This window comes from Microcaecilia unicolor, chromosome 3, assembly GCF_901765095.1.
Source record: "Microcaecilia unicolor chromosome 3, aMicUni1.1, whole genome shotgun sequence".
Taxonomy (NCBI): Eukaryota; Metazoa; Chordata; class Amphibia; order Gymnophiona; family Siphonopidae; genus Microcaecilia; species Microcaecilia unicolor.
The window spans coordinates 372,400,837-372,423,606 of NC_044033.1; the positions used below are offsets into that span (position 1 = coordinate 372,400,837).

The 22,770-nt window shown below is 44.6% G+C and overlaps 1 protein-coding gene across 1 annotated transcript in view; it reads left to right on the forward strand.

Moving 5' to 3' along the window:
* Positions 1-22,770, forward strand: part of IFT172 (intraflagellar transport 172) — a 335,758-nt gene that overhangs the window by 223,966 nt on the left and 89,022 nt on the right. The window contains exons 35-36 of the mRNA XM_030198582.1: positions 1,858-1,987; positions 8,051-8,149. Coding sequence (XP_030054442.1) covers positions 1,858-1,987; positions 8,051-8,149 — 229 coding nt within the window. The remainder of the gene's footprint in view (positions 1-1,857; positions 1,988-8,050; positions 8,150-22,770) is intronic.

Here is a 22,770-nt window from a genome sequence, read left to right on the forward strand (position 1 = left end):
TGTGAGATAAACGTCCATCTCCCGATTTGGGTCGCAATATAGGCGTTTTTCTTTTTCAATTATAAGCAGGACAGTAACCTATGGAACTTTATAAGTCTACGTGCTTTGAAAATGAGCCCCATAGTATATGTACTTTATTTTCCTTCTCTGACTTAAACATGCTTCCAGGAATTCCTTCTTTGTATGACTAAAAGTAACGCACATGAACCTCTAGCTGCATTGAAGGAAGGCACTCAGTTTTCAGACAGCCTATTATTGCAGGTAAGATGCTTTCCACCCATGTAAGTCACTTTGGGATCCTTTTACTAAGTTGCGATAAAAAGTGGCCTTAGCACAACTGTGCATGGGGTTTTTCCCCCTTGCTAAGGTCATTTTTACTGCAGCAGTAAAATGGCTGAATTTCCAATTTGTGCATTAATGGCCATGAGCTAATGTTGCCATTAAAAATAATTAGCATATGTACAATTGCCATCACCTATTTTGTAGGCAGTAAAGGCTCACGTGGTAATCTTTTGCTAACCAACAAACATGTGGTAATATAGCTGTGCTGAGTAGCGCAGGAATGCCCGCTGTCTTGCCCTCCCCCCCTGATAACACCCCCTCCAACACAAATTTTAAAATATTTTTAGCGCTTGGTTACTATATGCTGATTTGGAACTTAAGACACAACACCCGAGCATGCCCTGCAGTAAACTATTTTAAGCTGTAGTAAGCATGCACTAGCACTTACCGCAGCTTAGTAAAAATGCCCTTTTGGTAATTGCCCTTAAAGGACAAACAGAACAAAAAAGGGGAATGACCAGAGAAGTATCTACCTAGGGTTATTTATTAAAAATCACATTAAAAGTCCCGAGAAGGAATATTTCTTGCAGCTTCACATTTTTTCACTTTGTTTTTCCTTTAACTGTGATGTTAATTGAGTTTTAAATCTCCAAATTTGTAAATCTTGAATGGTATTTGTGGACTTTAGTGGTCTAAATATAAATAGGGGAATGAATCAGTTTGTTCTGTATTTACTTCCCTACCATGCTACTACATTTTCTTTAAATGGATCTGTATTTAACTACTTTCTGTACAAGCGTGTTTGCTTGGGTTGTAACTTTAAAAATCATAAATAAATAATAATAAATAAATAAAATAAAAATCACATTAAAAAACATATAGTCCATAGAAATCTATAAAACCATAAAAAATGTGATATCAATACATGACGCAGTCCTGAGTTTCAGTGCACAGTGTGCCTGCCTCAGGTGTCTCAACTTCAATTGGACTTGTAAATCCCTTTTGGTTTTTGGTGCTAAAATGAAGCGCTCTGCACATCAGCTATGTTACTTTCAGCAGTTGATGTTATTTTGCCGCCACAGTCCATATTGTGGTTGGCTGTTTGTTGGTGGTGGTGTGTTTATATCTGTTTATAAACAGTACAAGGAATTTACAAGACCAATTAAAGTTGAGACTCCTGAGGCAGTTGTACTGCATGCCAAAACGCAGAACTGCGTCGAATCTTGATCTATTTTTTATGGATTTATAGATCTCTATGGACTATATGTTTTTTTAATGTGATTTTTTTTTTTATAAAAGGCCCTTGATTGGTATTTCTCTGGTTGTTCCCCTTTTTGTTCTGTTTCTCCTTAGTTGTTTTTTGCAAAGGGGTACTTTGGCTTTTTTGTTTTTCTGGTAATTACCCTCTAAAATTTCAGTGTCCTAGCCATATGTCTTACAAAGGTCCTGAAGCCATGGTAATGGGAAGCAGCGGTTTACTGAGAAAAGAATTTTTAGTGTAGCTTACCTGAGTCAGAACAGTCTCTAAAGATAGTTTTATCTTCACTCCTCTCATGAATGATTTTATTTGTGCAGAGGAATGCAAGGGATTGTGGAACAGGCTCGTGAGTGGGAGCAGGCAGGAGAACATGCTAGAGCTGTGGACTGCTACTTGAAAGTAAAAGACATGGACAATATAAACATGATGGAAAAATGTTGGATGAAGGTAAGACTGCCATAATTTTATTTTCTTATAGTATTGATATATCTAGGAGTGTAAAAGTATATTAAATACATCCCAGGGAAGGTATGAGTATAAAAAGTTAGAGAATGTCCTAAAAAGGGCCTGAAGTCCTAGAAGGAGATTGTATCTGGCTACTGAGACTAAACTGCATTAAACCAGTAGGAACTAGGATACCTCAGGGCTCATTTGCTGCCCTGAGTACAATAGACATTCAAGGGATGGTGCCACAACTAACGTCACTCAAGCAACTTCATAAGCAACCCCCTCCTAAGGCGTTGCCCAAGGGGCGTGCAAAAAGGGTACTGTATGCCCCTTCATATGCAACTTCAGAAGCAACTGAGAAGCACCCAAAATCTAACAAGAACTGTCTCCAATCACATGTTCCACCCCAGAACACCACAAACATAAGTTTACATGCTCACCTTGACTTGGAAACAATGCATGCCACCAAACTAATAATGGGGATATTAGTGCTGCTGGTACAGCTGCCAGCGTCTCAGTGCTATCACATGGAGAAGAAATATAATCCCAGTACTAATCCAACCGAGATGGCGAGCAAGGCACAACAAGACATCCCCAGGTGTATACCACCCAGGTGAGCTGGAGGGTCCCAGTAGAGTAAGTCACAAGACAAGTGAATAGGGACAACAGACAACTAGGGAGGACATCTGAAAATGCAAAAGCCACACTGAATGCCAGCTCAGAAGACTCACCACAACTGCTGGGACGAAGACACTCACCTACTGATACCAATGGGATACATCAATGCCAGGTCAGTGGTCAATAAAGCAGAGACAATAAAGGACTGGATAATCAAACATGATCTCAAGCTAGTGTGCATCAGCGAAACCCAGGGACGCAGCTATGGGTGGGCCTGGGTGGGCCCAGGCACACCCAATCTTGGCTCAGGCCCGCCCGCCCACCTGCCTAGTCTGCGATGATCCTCCGCTCTGCCGCTACCGCCGTCGCTGCGTCTCTGTAAGCAGCCTCGGCAAAAGATGAAAATGAAGCACAGGGCCGCAGCAGCCTTCAGGCATGCGCTGTCGGCTCTGCCATTCTCTGCCCCCGCTGACGTCAATTTCCTGTTCCGAGGGCTGAGGACCGGCAGACCAACAGCGCATGCCTGAAGGCTGCTGCGGTGGCAGCCCTGCGCTTCACTTTCTTCTTTTGTTGAGGGCGGCTGCTCACAGTGGCAGCATGTAGAAGGGATGCAGTTGAGCTCCCTGGTGAGCTCAGCAGCCGTTTGGATTCCTGGGGAACTAAGGTAAAGCTTCTTTTTATCCACATTGGGTTGGGTGTGTTAAGTAGTCTGTGATGTTTATGCATCTTGGCTTTAATGTCATCTACAGCAGTATTCATGGATCTCTCAAGCACATGGCATTATTTTTCTGTAGGCTGGGGTGGAGGAGCATAGAAAAAATATTTTGTTTGGAAGGGGAGGAGGAAGAAAGTGTGTCAGGGTGTATGTTGCATGGTGGAGGGGTGGGGAGAGAGATCAAAGATGTTGGATGGGGACAGAAAAAGGGGAGACTGGATGAAAGGAGGAAGAGAGAGGAGATGGATGAAAGGAGGGAGACACTGGACAGAAGGTGGAGAGCGAGGGAAGATGTTGGTGGAAGGGAGAGAGAGAGAAAGGGGACATGCTAGATGGAGGTGAGAGGGGAGAAGCTGGATGGAAAGAAAGAAGAGTTGGGATGCTGGATAGAAGAGGGGTACAGAGAGAAAGATGAATGGAAAGATGGTGGGAGAAAGAGGGGACATGGAAAAGGGCAGGGGAGAGACAAAGCTGTTGGGGAGAAGGAAGGGGAGCAAGTGGGAGACCCTGGTTGGTCAGATGGAGAGAGAAGCAGGAGAAATGCTGGATGAAAGGAGGGAGAGAGAGAGAGGAGATGGATGAAAGGAGGGAGACACTGGACAGAAGGTGGAGAGCGAGGGAAGATGTTGGTGGAAGGGAGAGAGAGAGAAAGGGGACATGCTGGATGGAGGTGAGAGGGGAGAAGCTGGATGGAAAGAAAGAAGAGTTGGTATGCTGGATAGAAGAGGGGTACAGAGAGAAAGATGAATGGAAAGATGGTGGGAGAAAGAGGGGACATGGAAAAGGGCAGGGGAGAGACAAAGCTGTTGGGGAGAAGGAAGGGGAGCAAGGGGGAGACCCTGGTTGGTCAGATGGAGAGAGAAGCAGGAGAAATGCTGGATGAAAGGAGGAAGAGAGAGGAAAAATGCTAGAAGTAGGGCACACTACTCATGCCTATATATATATATATATATATATATATATATATATAGTGCCCACCCATATTAGCTCTGGGCCCAGCCAAAATGTCAGGTCTGGCTACGCCACTGGCGAAACCTGGCTCTACAGCAGAGAGGATCCTATCATAAACAAAATATATCCTCCAGGCTACAAGACCCTCCACTGGACCAAGAACGGGATCTGGGTGTCGTCGTCGATAATACACTGAAACCTTCTGCTCAGTGTGCTGCTGCGGCTAGGAAAGCGAATAGAATGTTGGGTATTTTTAGGAAAGGTATGGAAAACAGGGGTGAGGATGTTATAATGCCGTTGTATTGCTCCATGGTGCGACCGCACCTTGAGTATTGTGTTCAATTCTTTTTGCCGCATCTCAAGAAAGATATAGTAAAATTGGAAAAGGTGCAGCGAAGGGCGACTAAAATGATAGCGGGGATGGGATGACTTCCCTATGAAGAAAAACTAAGGAGGCTAGGGCTTTTCAGCTTGGAGAAGAGACGGCTGAGGGGAGAGACATGATAGAGGTATATAAAATAATGAGTGGAGTGGAACAGGTGGGTGTGAAGCGTCTGTTCATGCTTTCCAAAAATACTAGGACTAGGGGGCATGCGATGAAACTACAGTGTAGTAAATTTAAAACAAATCAGAGAAAATGTTTCTTCACCCAACGTATAATTAAACTCTGGAATTTGTTGCCGGAGAACGTGGTGAAGGTGGTTAGCTTAGCAGAATTTAAAAAGGGGTGAGACGGTTTCCTAAAGGAGAAGTCCATAAACCACTACTGAATGGACTTGGGAAAAATCCACAATTCCAGGAATAACATGTATAGAATGTTTGTACGTTTGGGAAGCTCGCCAGGTGCCTTTGGCCTGGATTGGCTGCTGTCGTGGACAGGATGCTGGGCTTGACGGACCCTTGGTCTTTTCCTAGTGTGGCATTACTTATGTACTTATGGACCAGAAACAAGAAAAGAGGTGAGGGAATAGCTCTAATATACAGGCAATTCTTCATGGTGGAATTCCTAGCAGAATGCATAATCCCACAAATGGAAATATCCTCCTTCAGAATCAGATACCTCCCTACACAGCCACCTGTGCTGTATCCTCTCCTACAGACCCCCAAGTGACTGGCAGTCAGCCCAGATGACCTTCATGGACTTCATCTCAAACAGCTGCGTGGCCCTCTCTAATGTACTGCTGTTAGGAGATATAAAACTACACCTAGAGGAACAAGAATCAGAAAGTATCAGATAATGTGAAAATGTTGTGCAACTATGGGACTAAAGAGAGCAGAACTTCAACTCACACAAAAGATATACCTTAGACTTACTAGCATATATACTGTCACCCGACCAAGACTTCATAATACAGGATGCCCACTGGACAGAAGTACCATGGTCAGACCACTTCAGACTAAACATGACACTAATATAGAGAGCACTGCAGTTCACAAAAGCAGTACACACATCTTCAGTGGTTTAAAAAGGCTTTTATTCTTGCCACTTTAAAACAGTTCCCTCAATTGCCTTATATAGGTATTTAAGCATTGCCAGACTAGGACAGACCAAGGGTCCGTCAAGCCCAGCATCCTGTTTCCAATAGTGGTTAATCCAGGTCACAAATACTTGGCAAGATCGCGAAAAAGTTCAGTACATTTTATGCTGCTTGATTCATATTCTGATTGTTCCTGTTCACATATTAATTGTACATGTCCAACATAGCGAAGGTGACAATGATGTCCAATATAAAAGAAGTTTATTAAAGCATTCAAAGATTCACTCCGAGTCGTGTTTCGGCCTCACTGGCCTGCCTCAGGAGTCTTCAGTAGGATGCCTCTAAACCTGATGGTTATTCAGATAAACACCAATTATTGCACCTTGTAAATTGCTAGCTCAGAACAAGCTCTTAACAGGATAAACCTGTTCCGAGCTAGCAATTTGACTATCAACAAGGTGCAATAATTGGTGTTTATTTGAATAGCCAGCAGGTTTAGAGACATCCTACTGAAGATTCCTGAGGCAGGCCAGTGAGGCTGAAACATGACTCATCGAGTCTTTGGATGCTTTTATAAACTCCTTTTATATTTGATATCATCTAGTTGTCACCTTTCTTTGTCACTTTCTCTATGATAAACTCTTCCTCTGCCTTTCCCCTTGTCCCAAACAAACCGAACCTTGGTTTCTCTTGGTCCCTCTGTGCTAATCTGTCTGTCATTGTGTCCCTCCTCCATAATTCCTCCATCCAAAAAAACTCTATGGCCTGGTGAACCACCTTTTTGATACCAAACAGCTAACATCAACGAACATCACACCTCTATAGCGGACAAGTTAGCCAGGTACTTCAAGGAAAAGATCATCAACATAAGGAATTTGTAGGGTTTTCTTTCCCTTTAATCTACTTTAAGAATTTATTGTTTAGAGCTTATGTGTTTTTTGAAGAGCTAGAAACTGAAACTGAGGTGGTAATCAAGAAATTACATCTAGGTGCTCGTTTTCACTTTGTAAGTCTAAGTGCTTTGAAAATGAGCCTCATAGACGTACAAAGTTGATAATAACATATTTAACATTGTAAATCAATGTGCTTTGAAAATGAGCCTCCTAATTTGCTATCAGAGTTGAAGAATAACATCTGCTGTCTACTGTACACAAAAGGCACTGTCCAATCATCCCAAAATAGAAATCTCATTCTTCAGGGGAATTCTATATTCAAAGGCAGTAACTTGGTAACACAGTTGAATGGGAACCAAAAAGTTAAATGTCTACTGGTATCCTCAGCTGGTAGGAATATAAACCTGCTTTTTTAGTACAATCAGAGGAGTCAGTGTATTCGTTGACAGATTTGATTTCATTTTGAATATTTGAAGAATTGATATATTGACATTAATTAAACTAATAGAAAATGGATGTGAGAGACTATAAAAAATTAGGCAGATGATTAAAACTTGAGGAGAAACAAGTAGTGATTTTTTTTCAGATACTCAAAAACTGGTTTATTATACCCCGTTTTAAAGACATTTCTTTTGACTTGCACTTTTATAAATATATTTGTACTTTTGTCTGAATTTATAGGTAACATTATTTAAATTATTGTCTTCATCTTTTTGGAATGTTAGATTTTATTATTAAAGGTGGCAGCATCATTTTTTAAATTGATTTTCTGGTTTGATGCTGTAAAATGTATAATGTAAAATATAGCAAATACTTTCTATATTTTACACTTTCCAACCCTGGTCTGGACATGCAGTCCAAAGTTTCATTTTGAGTTGCAGTCCTGTTGGCCATTATCTTTTTGGAAGTAAGAGGCTAAGTTTAGACTTATGCCAAATGAAAGCTTCTGAAATGGGTTATTTCTTACTGTTGGTGGAAAAAAAAGAAAAGAAATCGGATGTTGTCATGGAAATTGCAAATACATTTACCAATTCCTAGTAATAATAATTCAAAACTTGCAATTACTTCATCCCAGTGAGAAGAGCTGGAAAAATAGTTATAACTTGATATAATATGTACTTTTGTATCTGTAGTGTTTGCCAGGCTAAATTGCAAAAATTGACTGCACAGGTCTGCAGGGTGGTTTCCTTTGAAGATCAACTTGCAGACCTGTCAGCTTTATCCAAGCAATTTAAAATTACCTCATTATTTCTTGTTGCCTGTATCACAGAATTTGTTTGCACTCATTATGTTTTTTGTTCCATATCTCTATAAACTGTCTAATATTTGCATTCATGCTTTCTGTGCCTTAAATAGGTTCCAGGTTTGCCCTCATTACTTTCTCTGTTTATTATTGTTTATTCCCTAGGCTGCTGAACTCTCTCTGAAATTCCTGACACCAGCTAAAAGTTTGGAAGTAATACGGACTGTGGGTCCTCAACTAATCACTATTGGGAAACACAGTGCGGTAAATCCACAAAGCCTTATCTTTGTGTCAGAACCTATTACTATTATTGTGGCTTCACACAGCCTGCTAGATGCTCTTGGCTGGGTTTGACCTCTAAATATTGAGTTCTGTACTACTACTTATTTGTGTAGTGCTACAAGATGTACGCAGCACTGTATACTAAATGTGTATGAGACAGTCCCTGCTCAACAGAGCTTACAGTCTAATCAAGAGAGACAAACAGGACAAATAAGGGATTAGGAAATTAAGGGGTCTTTTTACTAAGGTACGCTAACAGATTTAGTGTGTGCTAACGATTAGCGTGTTCTAAATGATAAGATGCCCAGTATATTCCTATAAGCATCTTATGATTTAGCATGTGCTAATCATTAGCACATGCTAAATCTGTTAGCTCACCTTAGTAAAAGGACCTATAAGTATGGTGAGAATGATTAAAACAGACATGGATACTGAGCAAGTGAACAGGAGTTAAAAGCAGCCTCAAAAAGTTGGGCTTTTAGCCTAGATTTGAATACGGCCAGAGACAGAGCTTGATGTATCGACTTAGAAAGTCCTATTCCAGGCATATGGTGCAGCAAGGTAAAAGGAATGAAGTCTGGAGTTGGCAGTGGAGGAGAAGGGTGCTGATAAGAGAGATTTATCTGATGAACAGAGTTCCTGGGGAGAAGTGTAGGGAAGAGATAAGAGAGATACTGAGATCTGCAGAGTGAACGCACTTATCAGACATGAAGAGGAGTTTGAACTGTATGTGGAAATTTATAGGGGGGTGGTGCAAATGAAGTGGCTTGAGGAGAGGGCTAATATGAACATAGTCCACCCAGGATATTCAGAGTTTTCAGTTCAAGATGTGGACAGTTCCAAGCAGCACAGCCTTGCCTAGTTGACAGATGGTGATTTTGTCAGTGCCCAGTATGTTCAAATATTCCAGGTCTTTCGATGTTGTTCCAAGAGCTTTAATAACTAAAGGGATCACAACTGCAGTTATTATTGTTAATATGATTTCTGTAGCACATGCCAGATGCATGCAGTGCAGTACAGAGATATAACAGAACACCTGTACTCCTTGGAGTTTATAGACCTATCAAGAGAGATGCAGACAAGACACTCAACAAGAAATAAGTAAGAGTCCAAGAGCTAAGGCAGCAAAGCCATGACTGAGAAGTATATAAGTGTATTCAGTTTGGGGCATTTATTGGGTATCATCAAATAGGATGGTGGGATCATTAACTATTTGAGGGGAAGAACCAAATTAGATGGATTCTAAGTAGCTTGGTGAATGGTTAAAAGGTGGGTTTGTTAAAGCTTCAGAAATGAGGCCTTTATCCCTCTGACAATCTATAAAAGAAAAGCATCTTTGTGTGGCAGGACAGTGACAACCTTACTCTTCTCCAGGAACTCAAAAACAGTGTTTAGTTTATAAAGAGACTTTCTTAACCACCTTTCAGTACATAACAGCTAAGTGGTGTGCATCAAACTTAAGAAGAAACGTAAGACAAATTCATAACCATAATGAGGGAACAGGAAAAAAGGAAAATAGGAGACTCAATGGGCAGACAGAAGAGAGAGCAATGATAAGAGCAGGTACGTGGTGAAGGCAGAGTTTAAAAAGGGGTTAGACGGTTTCCTAAAGGACAAGTCCATAAACCACTACTAAATGGACTTGGGAAAAGTCTACACTTCCAGGAATAACATGTATAGAATGTTTGTACGTTTGGGAAGCTTGCCAGGTGCCCTTGGCCTGGATTGGCCGCTGTCATGGACAGGATGCTGGGCTAGATGGACCCTTGGTCTTTTCCCAGTGTGGCATTACTTATGTACTTATGTAGGGAAATATTAATCCAGAAACCTTCGCAAACGAACTAGATCCGAACCCAAGGGAATACCTGGCAGACCGTATTTGGAATAATTTCACTCATCTAAGCACCGAAATAATAGCTCACGCGCTCATGACATTCTCCTCCACCCACTGCCTACTAGACACCTGCCCCAACTAAATAATGAACCCCCCACCACCACCACCACCAATCAATACGTCACAGAACTCACAGACCACCTTAATTATCTGTTCATAAAGGCTATTGCCACAGGACAGAGGAAATATCCTACTAACTCCCATCCCAAAAGACACCAAAAAAAAAAAGCAGAAGACACCTTGAATTATAGACCGATAGCATCCATACCCCTAACAACCAAATTGACAGAAGGCATAGTCGCCAAACAACTAACAGAATGCCTCACTGATTTCAACATTTTTATTTATTTATTTCAGTACATTTATACCCCGCCTTTTGCCATAGCGTTACAGCCCCAAAGCGGCTTACAATGAACTAATCAAAATAAATACATTACAGTTACAATTTAGAAACTAAATCTCAATCTGGCTTCAGACCTTAGCACAGTAAAGAAACAATAATAACCACACTCCTGACCAGATTCAAGCAGGAAATAGCAAGGGGTAAAAACATCCTCCTACTCAAATTTGGCCTATCGAGTGCATTCGATATGGTCGACCACCACATACTACTGAGAATCCTCAAAAAGATAGGAATTACAGGAAAAGTACTCTCCTGGATCAAGGGATTTCTGACATCCAGAACATACCAAGTCAAATCAAACGCAGATATATCTCCACCTTGGAAAGCGGAATGTGGAGTAGCACAAGGATCACCAAGCTCACCTATATTATTCAACCTAATGATGACACCACTGGCTAAATCTCTATCCAAACAAGGCCTCAATCCATTTCTCTACGCAAATGACATCACCATCTATATTCCCTTCAAACAGAACCCCACAGAAATCACCAAGGAAATAATAAACAGCATGGCCACCATGGAATCCTAGGCATTCAAGTTAAAATTCAATAGAGATAAAACCCAGTGTCTCATTCTCTCGTCCCAATACAATAATGTTCCCCCCTTGGCAATTAACGCACAGGGTTCATCCCTCTCAATCTCAGACCACTTGAAAATCATAGGCATAACAATTGACCGCAACCTAACGCTAGAAAGCCAAGCTAAGAACACGACCAAGAAAATGTTTCACACCATGTGGAAGCTCAAATGTTTAAAACCTTACTTTCTCAGGGATTCATTCCACAACATGATCCAAACCATGGTGCTAACCCATGTAGACTACTGCAATAGTATTTACGTAGGCTGCATAGATCAAATCATAAGAAAACTACAGACAGCACAAAACACGGCTGCCAGACTCATCTTCGGAAAAACATGCTTTGAAAGCGCGAAACCCCTCCTAAGAAGCTTACATTGACTTCCTATTAATGCTCATATAACATTCAAAATATGCACAATAGTCCACAGAATCAGCTATGGACTCGCACCAGATTACATAACAGAACTTACCGATCTACCAATAAGAAACATGATGAGAACAGCAAGAACCTACCTAATCCTTCACTACCCCAATTGCATAGGTATAAAATACAAATCTTCACATGCCGCCAGCCTCTTGTTTATAGGCACACAACTTTGGAACTCATTACCCAAAGACCTGAAACTCACAGAAAACTACCTACAATTCAGAAAAAACCTGAAAACACTTCTTTTCAAGAAGTTCCCCAATGGATGTGCCAAATCCCACACCACCTTACATCACGAAAAGTTTAGAAACGAAAAACAATAATATTAACCTGTCTCACAATATGCTAATATATCAACCTAAGTGTTTATTGTACTTCTGTATTATGTACTAGACTTCTACAAATCTAAATTTTGTAACTGCCTTTTTAGCAATATGTAAGCCACATTGAACCTGCCATACGGTGGGAAAATGTAGGATACAAATGCAATAAATAAATAGATATAACATCCTGGGGGAAAAAGTAATTCTCTCTCAAAGCCATGGTGGCTAGCTGCATCAGAAATTCAGTGGGGACTTCCATTGGTCGTGGCCTTTTGTCTAGTATTTTCTGTATGTCTGTCAGTGCCTCTTCTTGTGGTATGGACGTGTACAATGATTTAATGTCGAGAGTGACCAATAACATTTTGTTGGTGGAGAAGATATTGACACTCTCTAAAATGTTAAGAAAATGCTTGGTATCACGTATGTATGAAGGAGTAGCAGTGACCAATGGTTTCAAGAAATAGTCAACAAATGTTGAAAGAGGTTCCAGCATTGAACCACTTGAAGATAATATGGGTCATCCTGGGGGGTTCTGCAATCTTTATGTATTTTTGGGAGACTGTGCATGATAGGGATTAAAGGATGTTCTATATTTAAATATAAGTATTCTTTTTTAGTCAAAAACCCTTCTGTGAATCCTATTTGTTTAATTTCTTTGATCTTTAACTGTAAACTAGGAGTAGATCTTGCTCTAGTAATTTATAAACTCCTTCCATTGACAATTGGGATTCCATTTCATGTATGTAGTCAACATGATTTTGTATGGTTACAGCTCCTCCCTTATCTACTTTTTTTAATGACAATTTGATCATTGTCCCTTAATGACTTAAGAGAAGCCCGCTCCCCTTTAGACAAATTGTCTATGAAATTCAACTTCCGACTTATTGTTAGTACCTCTCGTGTTACAACCTCTTTAAAAATATTCACTATAGGATCTAGTGGAACAGGTGGAGTCCAGGAGGATTTGGGATGCATTCTAGATCTGTCATAACCTGCTACTTTTTTGTCAAGAAAACTTTTAACTGCAAATGTCTGATGAATCTTTCCAGATCAATATTTAACTGAAAAGCGTCAAAACTTCCAGCTGGTACATAGGACAAACCTTTAGTTAGAAGAGAATGATCTGAGGGGGGTCAATTCATAATCTGATAAATTTATCCCTTCCCCTTTGAGTTTGGGTCTACGGATGACTCTGGGTGACTCTTTAAGTGTTTGAATTCCCCCAGCTGTGTCCTCTTCCTCTTCTTGGTTGTTTGTCTTTGAAAGAATCTTCTTTTTATTTCCATTCGAGGATCCACTACTCATAGATGAAGAATAGGATCTCTGATCGTAGTCTTTCACCTCTCTATCTCTATCTTTGTTCTTATACATCCATAGATAAACCATGTTGTTTTGATAATCTCTCTCATCTCTTTCAAACTTTTTCACTTTGACCTGTCTAATGTCTTCAATGAAATTGCTCAAAGATTCTTTCAGACTTTTCAAAGCACAAAGACTTACAAAGTTCCATAGGTTACTATGAGGCATTCCATAGGTTACTATGAGGTGTATTTTCAAAGCATGGTCCATAGGTTACTGTGAGGCTTATTTTCTACTATGAGGCATATTTTCAACGCACTTAGACTTTCGAAGTTCCATAGTAACTTATGGAACTTTGTAAGTCTAAGTGCTTTGAAAATACGCCTCTGTATAACTTTCTAGTGTATATTCTTTGAAAATGAACCGCTTAATCTTCATCTTCTTCGTAAATATATATAAAAATTTCATGATAGTAGATACATATTATTTGTTCCTCAACAGTTACACACCTTTTTGGATGTTAGGAAGTTTGGAACAGTGGCTGAAACTTCTAGAATTTAGATAGTTATGTGCTGTGTAGAATAGGAATCTGGATCCATGCTGACCTTTATTACTATTTTTTTTTTTCATTTCTTTTTCCCACTTTTCTGGTCTCCCTAGCTGTTTTCTTTGTCTCTCTCTTCTAGCGGCTCCCAGTGCAGTAATACAGACAAAGCTCATTCAGTTTGATAAGAGGCCCTCCGTGAGCGTCATGAATACTTTTTAGTGGATGATTATTTTGTATCTTTTCATATATTCTTTTGAAGCTATGAGGAGCATTTTCGATATGTCTAAGTCCAGTTTGGGAATTTTTTTTTTTAAGTCCAAAAATTGAGTGACGAATAGAGTAATTTTTGAACCAGAAAAATGTCTGTTTTTGTTGTTTCGAAAATCGCCATTTTTCTAGACATTTTTGTGCTCAGAGCATTTTTCTTTAGGTACCATTTTTTGGGGAAAAAAGATCCTAGGGAAAAACACACAAAAGCAAGCCATTGGGGTGTCTGGAAAGCAGCATTTTTAGTAGACTGGCCAAACAGACATCCCAGAAGAGCAGTGGGGCAGCCTAGGGGACAGTGCAGCGCACTTTACATAAAAGGTCCAAGATACAACTTTCACTCCCTTATATTGTATTGTGAGACCTCCAGGACAGAAAAAAAAAACAACTGTACCCATAGGCGCCCGGGCCCCAACCATGATTTCTACCTTCGTTCCATTGCTAACTCTGACTGCCACCACTGCTGCCGGTTTAGAAGTACGAGCAACTGTAAAAGAGAGCCGTGGGATCACACTCGCATCCTGTACTCACACATCTGCTGACTTTGCCACCCTCTCCCTCTCCCCAACGTCATTTCCTCTCCCAGCGACTGAGAGCAGCAGAGTCAGAAGGTGCGATAGACGAGCTCTTTCTCCGAGGACAAGCAGGCTGCTTGTTCTCACTGATGGGTGACGTCCACGGCAGCCCCTCCAATCGGAATCTTCACTAGCAAAGTCCTTTGCTAGCCCTCGCGCGCCCGCGCGAACCGCGCATGCGCGGCCGTCTTCCCGCCCGAAACCGGCTCGAGCCGGCCAGTCTTCTTTTATCCGCACTCAGTACGGTCGTGTTTTCGCCTTGTCGAGCCCCGGAAAGTCGACCTCGCGCGTCCTTTGTCTTCGACGTGTTGTTTTTTCTTCGGAAAATCTTTCAAAATTGTTGGGAAGTGCTCCGGAAGCCCCTTCGGGTTTCGTTTTGCCCCTTCCCGTATTTTCAGACTTTTCCCCCGGTAAGTTTTCTTTCGTCGTCGGGGTAGGCCTCTTTTCGGCCTCGGTCGAGATTTTTCTCCCTCAAAGTTTTGGTGCTCATTTTCGTCATTTCGGATTTTGATTTCGCCGGCGTGATTTTTCCGCCCATGACATCGAAGCCTTCCAGCGGCTTCAAGAAGTGCACCCAGTGCGCCCGGGTTATCTCGCTCACTGACAGGCACGCGTCGTGTCTTCAGTGTCTGGGGGCCGAGCACCGCCCTCAGGCCTGTAGTCTGTGTTCCCTTTTGCAAAGGCGGACTCAGGTAGCGAGATTGGCCCAGTGGAACGTTTTGTTCTCGGGCTCTTCGTCGGCATCGGCACCGGGGGTATCGAGTGCATCGACGTCTTCAGCGTCCAGAGCTTCATCCTCGGCTGCCAGTGCATCGAGTGCATCGAGGCATCGGCCCTCTGCATCGGCGCCGAGACATCGGATAGCTGCATCGACGTCGGTGGTACCGGGACCTCGTCTGCTGATGTCGTCGGACGGTGGTGCATCGTCAGGAGTGCAGGTGAGGGCTGTCCATTCCCCTGCTGGTGGCGGTGAGCCTTCGGGTGGGTCTCCCCCTACCCTGAGGGCTCCTGCGGTACAGCCCCCCCGAGACCGACCTCCTTCGGCCTCGGCCCCGAGGAAGCGACGGCTGGATTCTACGTCCTCCTCGTCGGTACCGGGAAGCTCCGGTGACATGCTTCGTTCTAAGAAATCGAAGAAGCATCGTCACCGGTCCCCTTCCCGTGTCGGTACCGAGAGCTCTGGGTCGCCGAGGGAGTCGGCACCCAGTAGGCATCGGCACCGAGAGGACCGCTCACCCTCTGTTCAGGAGGTGTCGATGCGCTCCACTCTGGACAGCCCGGAACAGCCTCCACGCCCGGAACAGGTTCTGACGTCGACGCCTGCATCGACTTCCATGCCTTTCTCCGCAGCCGCTCTGAACGAGAGCCTCCGGGCCGTTCTCCCAGATATCCTGGGAGAGCTGTTGCGCCCTACCCCTCCGGTACCGGCGGTGCTTGCGCCACCGGTACCGTCGAGCGTGGCGCCGGCTGGTCCATCGCCCGAGGTGAGGTCTCCGGCGTCGGTGCCGCGTGCGGTGCCGGCTGCCGTCGCCTCCCATGAAGGCTCCCCGACTACGTCGGCGGAGGGAGCTTCGCCGATGCGGGCGAGGGAGTCTACCTCTCGACGCCCCCATCGTGGACGTGGCTCCACGGAGTCGAGTCGGGCACGGTTGCAGACACAGGTCCGTGAACTTGTGTCTGACACCGAGGGTGAGGCCTCGTGGGAAGAGGAAAAAGACCCCAGATATTTCTCTGAAGAGGAGTCTGAGGGTCTTCCTTCCGATCCCACTCCCTCTCCTGAAAGACAGCTTTCTCCTCCTGAGAGTCTGTCTTTCGCTTCCTTTGTCCGGGAGATGTCTACGGCCATCCCCTTCCCGGTGGTTGTGGAGGACGAGCCCAGGGCTGAAATGTTTGAGCTCCTGGACTACCCTTCTCCACCTAAGGAAGCGTCCACTGTTCCCTTGCACCATGTCCTAAAAAAGACATTGCTTGCGAACTGGACAAAACCCTTAACTAATCCCCACATCCCCAAGAAGATCGAGTCCCAGTACCGGATCCATGGGGACCCAGATCTGATGCGCACTCAGTTGCCTCATGATTCTGGAGTTGTGGATCTGGCCCTAAAGAAGGCTAAGAGTTCTAGGGAGCATGCTTCGGCGACCCCGGGCAAGGACTCTAGAACCTTAGACTCCTTTGGGAGGAAGGCCTACCATTCTTCTATGCTCGTGGCCAAAATTCAGTCTTACCAGCTCTACACGAGCATACACATGCGGAACAATGTGCGGCAGTTGGCGGGCTTGGTTGATGCTCTCCCCCCTGAGCAAGCCAAGCCTTTTCAGGAGGTGGTCAGGCAGCTGAAGGCGTGCAGAAAATTCCTGGCCAGAGGGGTGTATGACACCTTTGATGTTGCGTCCAGGGCCGCTGCTCAAGGTGTGGTGATGCGCAGGCTCTCATGGCTGCGTGCCTCCGACCTGGAGAATAGAATCCAGCAGCGGATTGCGGACTCGCCGTGCGGATAATATTTTTGGAGAGAAAGTCGAACAGGTGGTAGAGCAGCTCCACCAGCAGGACACCGCATTCGACAAGTTCTCCCGCCGGCAGCCTTCAGCTTCTACCTCTACAGGTAGACGATTTTTCGGGGGAAGGAAGACTGTTCCCTACTCTTCTGGCAAGCGTAGGTACAATCCTCCTTCTCGACAGCCTGCGGCCCAGGCTAAGCCCCAGCGCGCTCGCTCTCGTCAGCAGCGTGCGACTCAGCAAGGCCCCTCGGCTCCCCAGCAAAAGCGAGGGGCGAGCTTTTGACTGGCTCCAGCAGAGCATAGCCGACATCCAAGTGTCAGTGCCGGGCGACCTGCCAGTCGGAAGGAGGTTGAAAGCTTTTCACCAAAGGTGGCCTCTCATAACCTCCAATCAGTGGGTTCTCCAAATAGTCCGGCAAGGATACACCCTCAATTTGGCCTCAAAACCTCCAAATTGTCCACCGGGAGCTCAGTCTTACAGCTTACAGCACAAGCAGGTACTTGCAGAGGAACTCTCCGCCCTTCTCAGCGCCAATGCGGTCGAGCCCGTGCCATCCGGGCAAGAAGGGCTGGGATTCTATTCCAGGTACTTCCTTGTGGAAAAGAAAACAGGGGGGATGCGTCCCATCCTAGACCTAAGGGCCCTGAACAAATATCTGGTCAAAGAAAAGTTCAGGATGCTTTCCCTGGGCACCCTACTTCCCATGATTCAGGAAAACGATTGGCTATGCTCTCTGGACTTGAAGGATGCCTACACACACATCCCGATACTGCCAGCTCACAGACAGTATCTGCGATTTCAGCTGGGCACACGACACTTCCAGTACTGTGTGCTACCCTTTGGGCTCGCCTCTGCGCCCAGGGTGTTCACAAAGTGCTTGGCTGTAGTAGCAGCAGCACTTCGCAGGCTGGGGGTGCACGTGTTCCCATATCTCGACGATTGGCTGGTGAAGAACACGTCCGAGGCAGGAGCCCTGCAGTCCATGCAGATGACTATTCGCCTCCTGGAGCTACTGGGGTTTGTGATAAATTACCCAAAGTCCCATCTTCTCCCGGCGCAGAGACTCGAATTCATAGGAGCTCTGCTGGATTCTCGGACGGCTCGCGCCTATCTCCCAGAGGCGAGGGCCAACAACTTGTTGTCCCTCGTCTCGCGGGTGCGAGCGTCCCAGCAGATCATAGCTCGGCAGATGTTGAGATTGCTGGGCCATATGGCCTCCACAGTTCATGTGACTCCCATGGCCCGCCTTCACATGAGATCTGCTCAATGGACCCTAGCTTCCCAGTGGTTTCAGGCTGCTGGGGATCTAGAAGACGTGATCCACCTGTCCACGAGTTTTCTCGAATCCCTGTATTGGTGGACGATTTGGTCCAATTTGACTCTGGGACGTCCTTTCCAAATTCCTCAGCCACAAAAAGTGCTGACCACGGATGCGTCTCTCCTGGGCTGGGGAGCTCATGTCAATGGGCTTCACACCCAAGGAAGCTGGTCCCTCCAGGAACGCGATCTACAGATCAATCTCCTGGAGTTGCGAGCGATCTGGAACGCTCTGAAGGCTTTCAGAGATCGGCTGTCCCACCAAATTATCCAAATTCAGACAGACAACCAGGTTGCCATGTACTACGTCAACAAGCAGGGGGGCACCGGATCTCGCCCCCTGTGTCAGGAAGCCGTCAGCATGTGGCTCTGGGCTCGCCGTCACGGCATGGTGCTCCAAGCCACATATCTGGCAGGCGTAAACAACAGTCTGGCCGACAGGTTGAGCAGGATTATGCAACCCCACGAGTGGTCGCTCAATTCCTGAGTGGTGCGCCAGATCTTCCAAGCGTGGGGCACCCCCTTGGTGGATCTCTTCGCATCTCGAGCAAACCACAAAGTCCCTCAGTTCTGTTCCAGGCTTCAGGCCCACGGCAGACTGGCATCGGATGCCTTCCTCCTGCATTGGGGGGAGGGCCTGCTGTATGCTTATCCTCCCATTCCTCTGGTGGGGAAGACTTTGTTGAAACTCAAGCAAGACCGAGGCACCATGATTCTGATTGCTCCTTTTTGGCCGCGTCAGATCTGGTTCCCTCTTCTTCTGGAGTTATCCTCCGAAGAACCGTGGAGATTGGAGTGTTTTCCGACCCTCATCACGCAGGACGAAGGGGCTCTTCTGCATCCCAGCCTCCGGTCCCTGGCTCTCACGGCCTGGATGTTGAGAGCGTAGACTTTGCCTCTTTGGGTCTGTCAGAGGGTGTCTCCCGCATCTTGCTTGCTTCCAGGAAAGAGTCCACTAAGAGGAGTTACTTCTTTTTATGGAGGAGGTTTGCCGTCTGGTGTGACAGCAAGGCCCTAGATCCTCGCTCTTGTCCTACACAGACCCTGCTTGAATACCTTCTGCACTTGTCTGAGTCTGGTCTCAAGACCAACTCTGTAAGGGTTCACCTTAGTGCGATTAGTGCATACCATTACCATGTGGAAGGTAAGCCGATCTCGGGACAGCCTTTAGTTGTTCGCTTCATGAGAGGTTTGCTTTTGTCAAAGCCCCCTGTCAAGCCTCCTACAGTGTCATGGGATCTCAATGTCGTTCTCACCCAGCTGATGAAACCTCCTTTTGAGCCACTGAACTCCTGCCATCTGAAGTACTTGACCTGGAAGGTCATTTTCTTGGTGGCAGTTACTTCAGCTCGTAGAGTCAGTGAGCTTCAGGCCCTGGTAGCCCAGGCCCCTTACACCAAATTTCATCATAACAGAGTAGTCCTCCGCACTCACCCTAAGTTCTTGCCAAAGGTCGTGTCGGAGTTCCATCTGAACCAGTCAATTGTCTTGCCAACATTCTTTCCCCGTCCTCATTCCTGCCCTGCTGAACGTCAGCGGACACAGCCCAACAGACAGTCCGCCCAATTGTTTGTTTCTTTTGATCCCAATAGGAGGGGAGTGGCTGTGGGGAAACGCACCATATCCAATTGGCTAGCAGATTGCATTTCCTTCACTTACGCCCAGGCGGGGCTGGCTCTTGAGGGTCATGTCACGGCTCATAATGTTAGAGCCATGGCTGCGTCGGTAGCCCACTTGAAGTCAGCCTCCATTGAAGAAATTTGCAAAGCTGCGACGTGGTCATCTCTCCACACATTCACATCTCATTACTGCCTGCAGCAGGATTCCCGACGCGACAGTCGGTTCGGGCAGTCAGTTCTTCAGAACCTGTTTGGGCTTTAGGATCCAACTCCACCCCCCGAGGGCCCTGTTTGTTCTGTTCCAGGCTGCACTCTCAGTTAGTTGGTAAATTTTTTAGGTCAATCTCAGTTATGTCCTCGCCGTTGCGAGGCCCAATTGACCATGGTTGTTGTTTTGAGTGAGCCTGGGGGCTAGGGATACCCCATCAGTGAGAACAAGCAGCCTGCTTGTCCTCGGAGAAAGCGAATGCTACATACCTGTAGAAGGTATTCTCCGAGGACAGCAGGCTGATTGTTCTCACAAACCCGCCCGCCTCCCCTTTGGAGTTGTGTCTTCCCTTGTATCTCTTTTGCTACATATGAGACTGGCCGGCTCGAGCCGGTTTCGGGCAGGAAGACGGCCGCACATGCGCGGTGCGCGCGAGGGCTAGCAAAGGACTTTGCTAGTGAAGATTCCGATTGGAGGGGTTGCCGTGGACGTCACCCATCAGTGAGAACAATCAGCCTGCTGTCCTCGGAGAATACCTTCTACAGGTATGTAGCATTCGCTTTCCAGTGAGTCTGCCACTTGGCTGTAGCGGACAGCATGGAGGATGATAAGCCTGGGGAACTTGTCATTCAGATTCTATGCGAAGGAACGCGATGAGCGCATTCTATTTCGAAGGTACGTTCAAAGTAATCTGGGTATCAGATCTTTGAGGAATTTAGTTATGTTAGCTCCTTCCATGGCTTCAGGAATTCCTATATTCTTATATTGTTTCTTCTAGAGCGATTGTTTTGGGCTTCCAATTCCTTCTCTAAGAGGGAAATTCATTGCAGGGTTTTAATGTTTTCTTCGGTACTTAGCTGCATTGCTTCAATAGTTTCAAAGCGGACTTTATCATAGAGACATCATCTTTAATTTATGATATGTCTTCTTTAGCATCAGAGAATAAGCAGAAAGAGAGAGAGAGAGAGAGACAGGGGAGAGACTGGATGGAAGGATAAAGAGAGAGAGAGAGAGAAAAAATGCTGAGTGGAAGTGGGAGGGAGTGGGAGATGTTGGATGGAGGGAAGAAAGAGAGAAACACTGGATGAAAGATGTGACAGAGGGGAGAGAGGAGACATGCTGGTTGAAAGGGGGAGACAAAAGAGGACATGGATGGAAGGGAGAGAGAGGGGACATGCTGGATGGGAGAGGTGGGAAAAGCTGGATGTAAGTAGCGATAGAGAAGGGGAGAAGCTGAATGGAGGAGAGAGAGGGGACATGCTGGATGGAAGGGGAGGAGTGGGGACATGCTAGATGGAAGGAGGAGACAAAGAAAGGGAGACACATTGGTTGGAATGGGAGAGTGGGGGCACTGGATGAATGGGGAGAGGGGGATACGCTAGATGGAAGGGGGAAAGAGGAAATGCTGGATGGAAGGGGAGAGAATAGAGTTAATGAGACTGTGAAATAAAAGGAAAGGAAAAGATGGAAAGCTCTAGGTAGATTCAGTAAAAAGAGGAAAATTGAAGACTCTAGTAAGAATGAATGAAAAATGGATAAAAATAAATGGAAGGAAGCTGGGAGGAAAATATCAGTGTTGGAGATGGATGTAGTGGAGGATGTAAAGAAGACGAGAAGAGAGAAAAAAAAGGACAACTGGACAAGAAACGTTTGATAGAGAAAAGCAGAATGCAGAAATTGCGACCAACACAATTAGGAAAAATTAAATGGCCAGACAACAAAGGCAGAAAAAAATGTATTTTTAATTTAGGATAAAGTATTGTGATAGTAATGTTATTCTACTCTTATAAACATTAAACAAAAAAATGGAAAATAAGATGATACCATTTATTGGACTAACCTAATGCTTTTTCTTTTTACTAGTTTTTTGAGATCGAATCCTCCTTCGTCAGGTCAGAACAGAATACCATAACAGCAGTATATTGTCCTGATCTGAGGAAGGAAGTTTTGGCCTCTGAAAGCTAGTTGAAAAATGTATTATTTTAGTCCAATAAAAAGATATTGCCTTATTTCCATATTTTTGCTTTATTTTTATTTGTTAATTTGTAATGTGATTGGAATGTCATTTTAAAATTTACATCTGCTATCTTTACATTTGGCATATATTTTAGTGTTGCATTGGAGAGTCTAGTTTCTTGGGGTTCGGTTTAATTTCTGAAGTTCTTAAAATCATATTAGTGTATTGTTAAGAATATGGGTTGAAGAAAATTTAAATACTTTACATATGACTGTACATCTGAGGTATGTCTAGTTATATTGCTGTAATTCATAAGCATTTGTATTTTTGTCTACGTATTTCTATTTTTAGTTCATGGTTACTTATTCTATACCTGGTGAGGGTCTATCTGTCTGTGTGAAAGACTGGAGAGGCATATTTTCAAAGCACTTAGCCTTCCAAAGTTCCATAGAAACCTATGGAACTTTGGAAGGCTAAGTGCTTTGAAAATATGCCTCCGGTATTCTGTTAATATTGAATGTCCATGTAGGGCTGATCTGTTCTAATCCGTCTTGTTTAGTTTTCCAATATTGATGTTCTAGTGCCCACTGCATTGTTTATGCTGCTGCCCTTGCTGTGTGACTCCTGGAAGTTAGTGCTATTATGGTATTGTAGAATTGTTCTTTAGGTCCTAAGTGACATTTTTTGT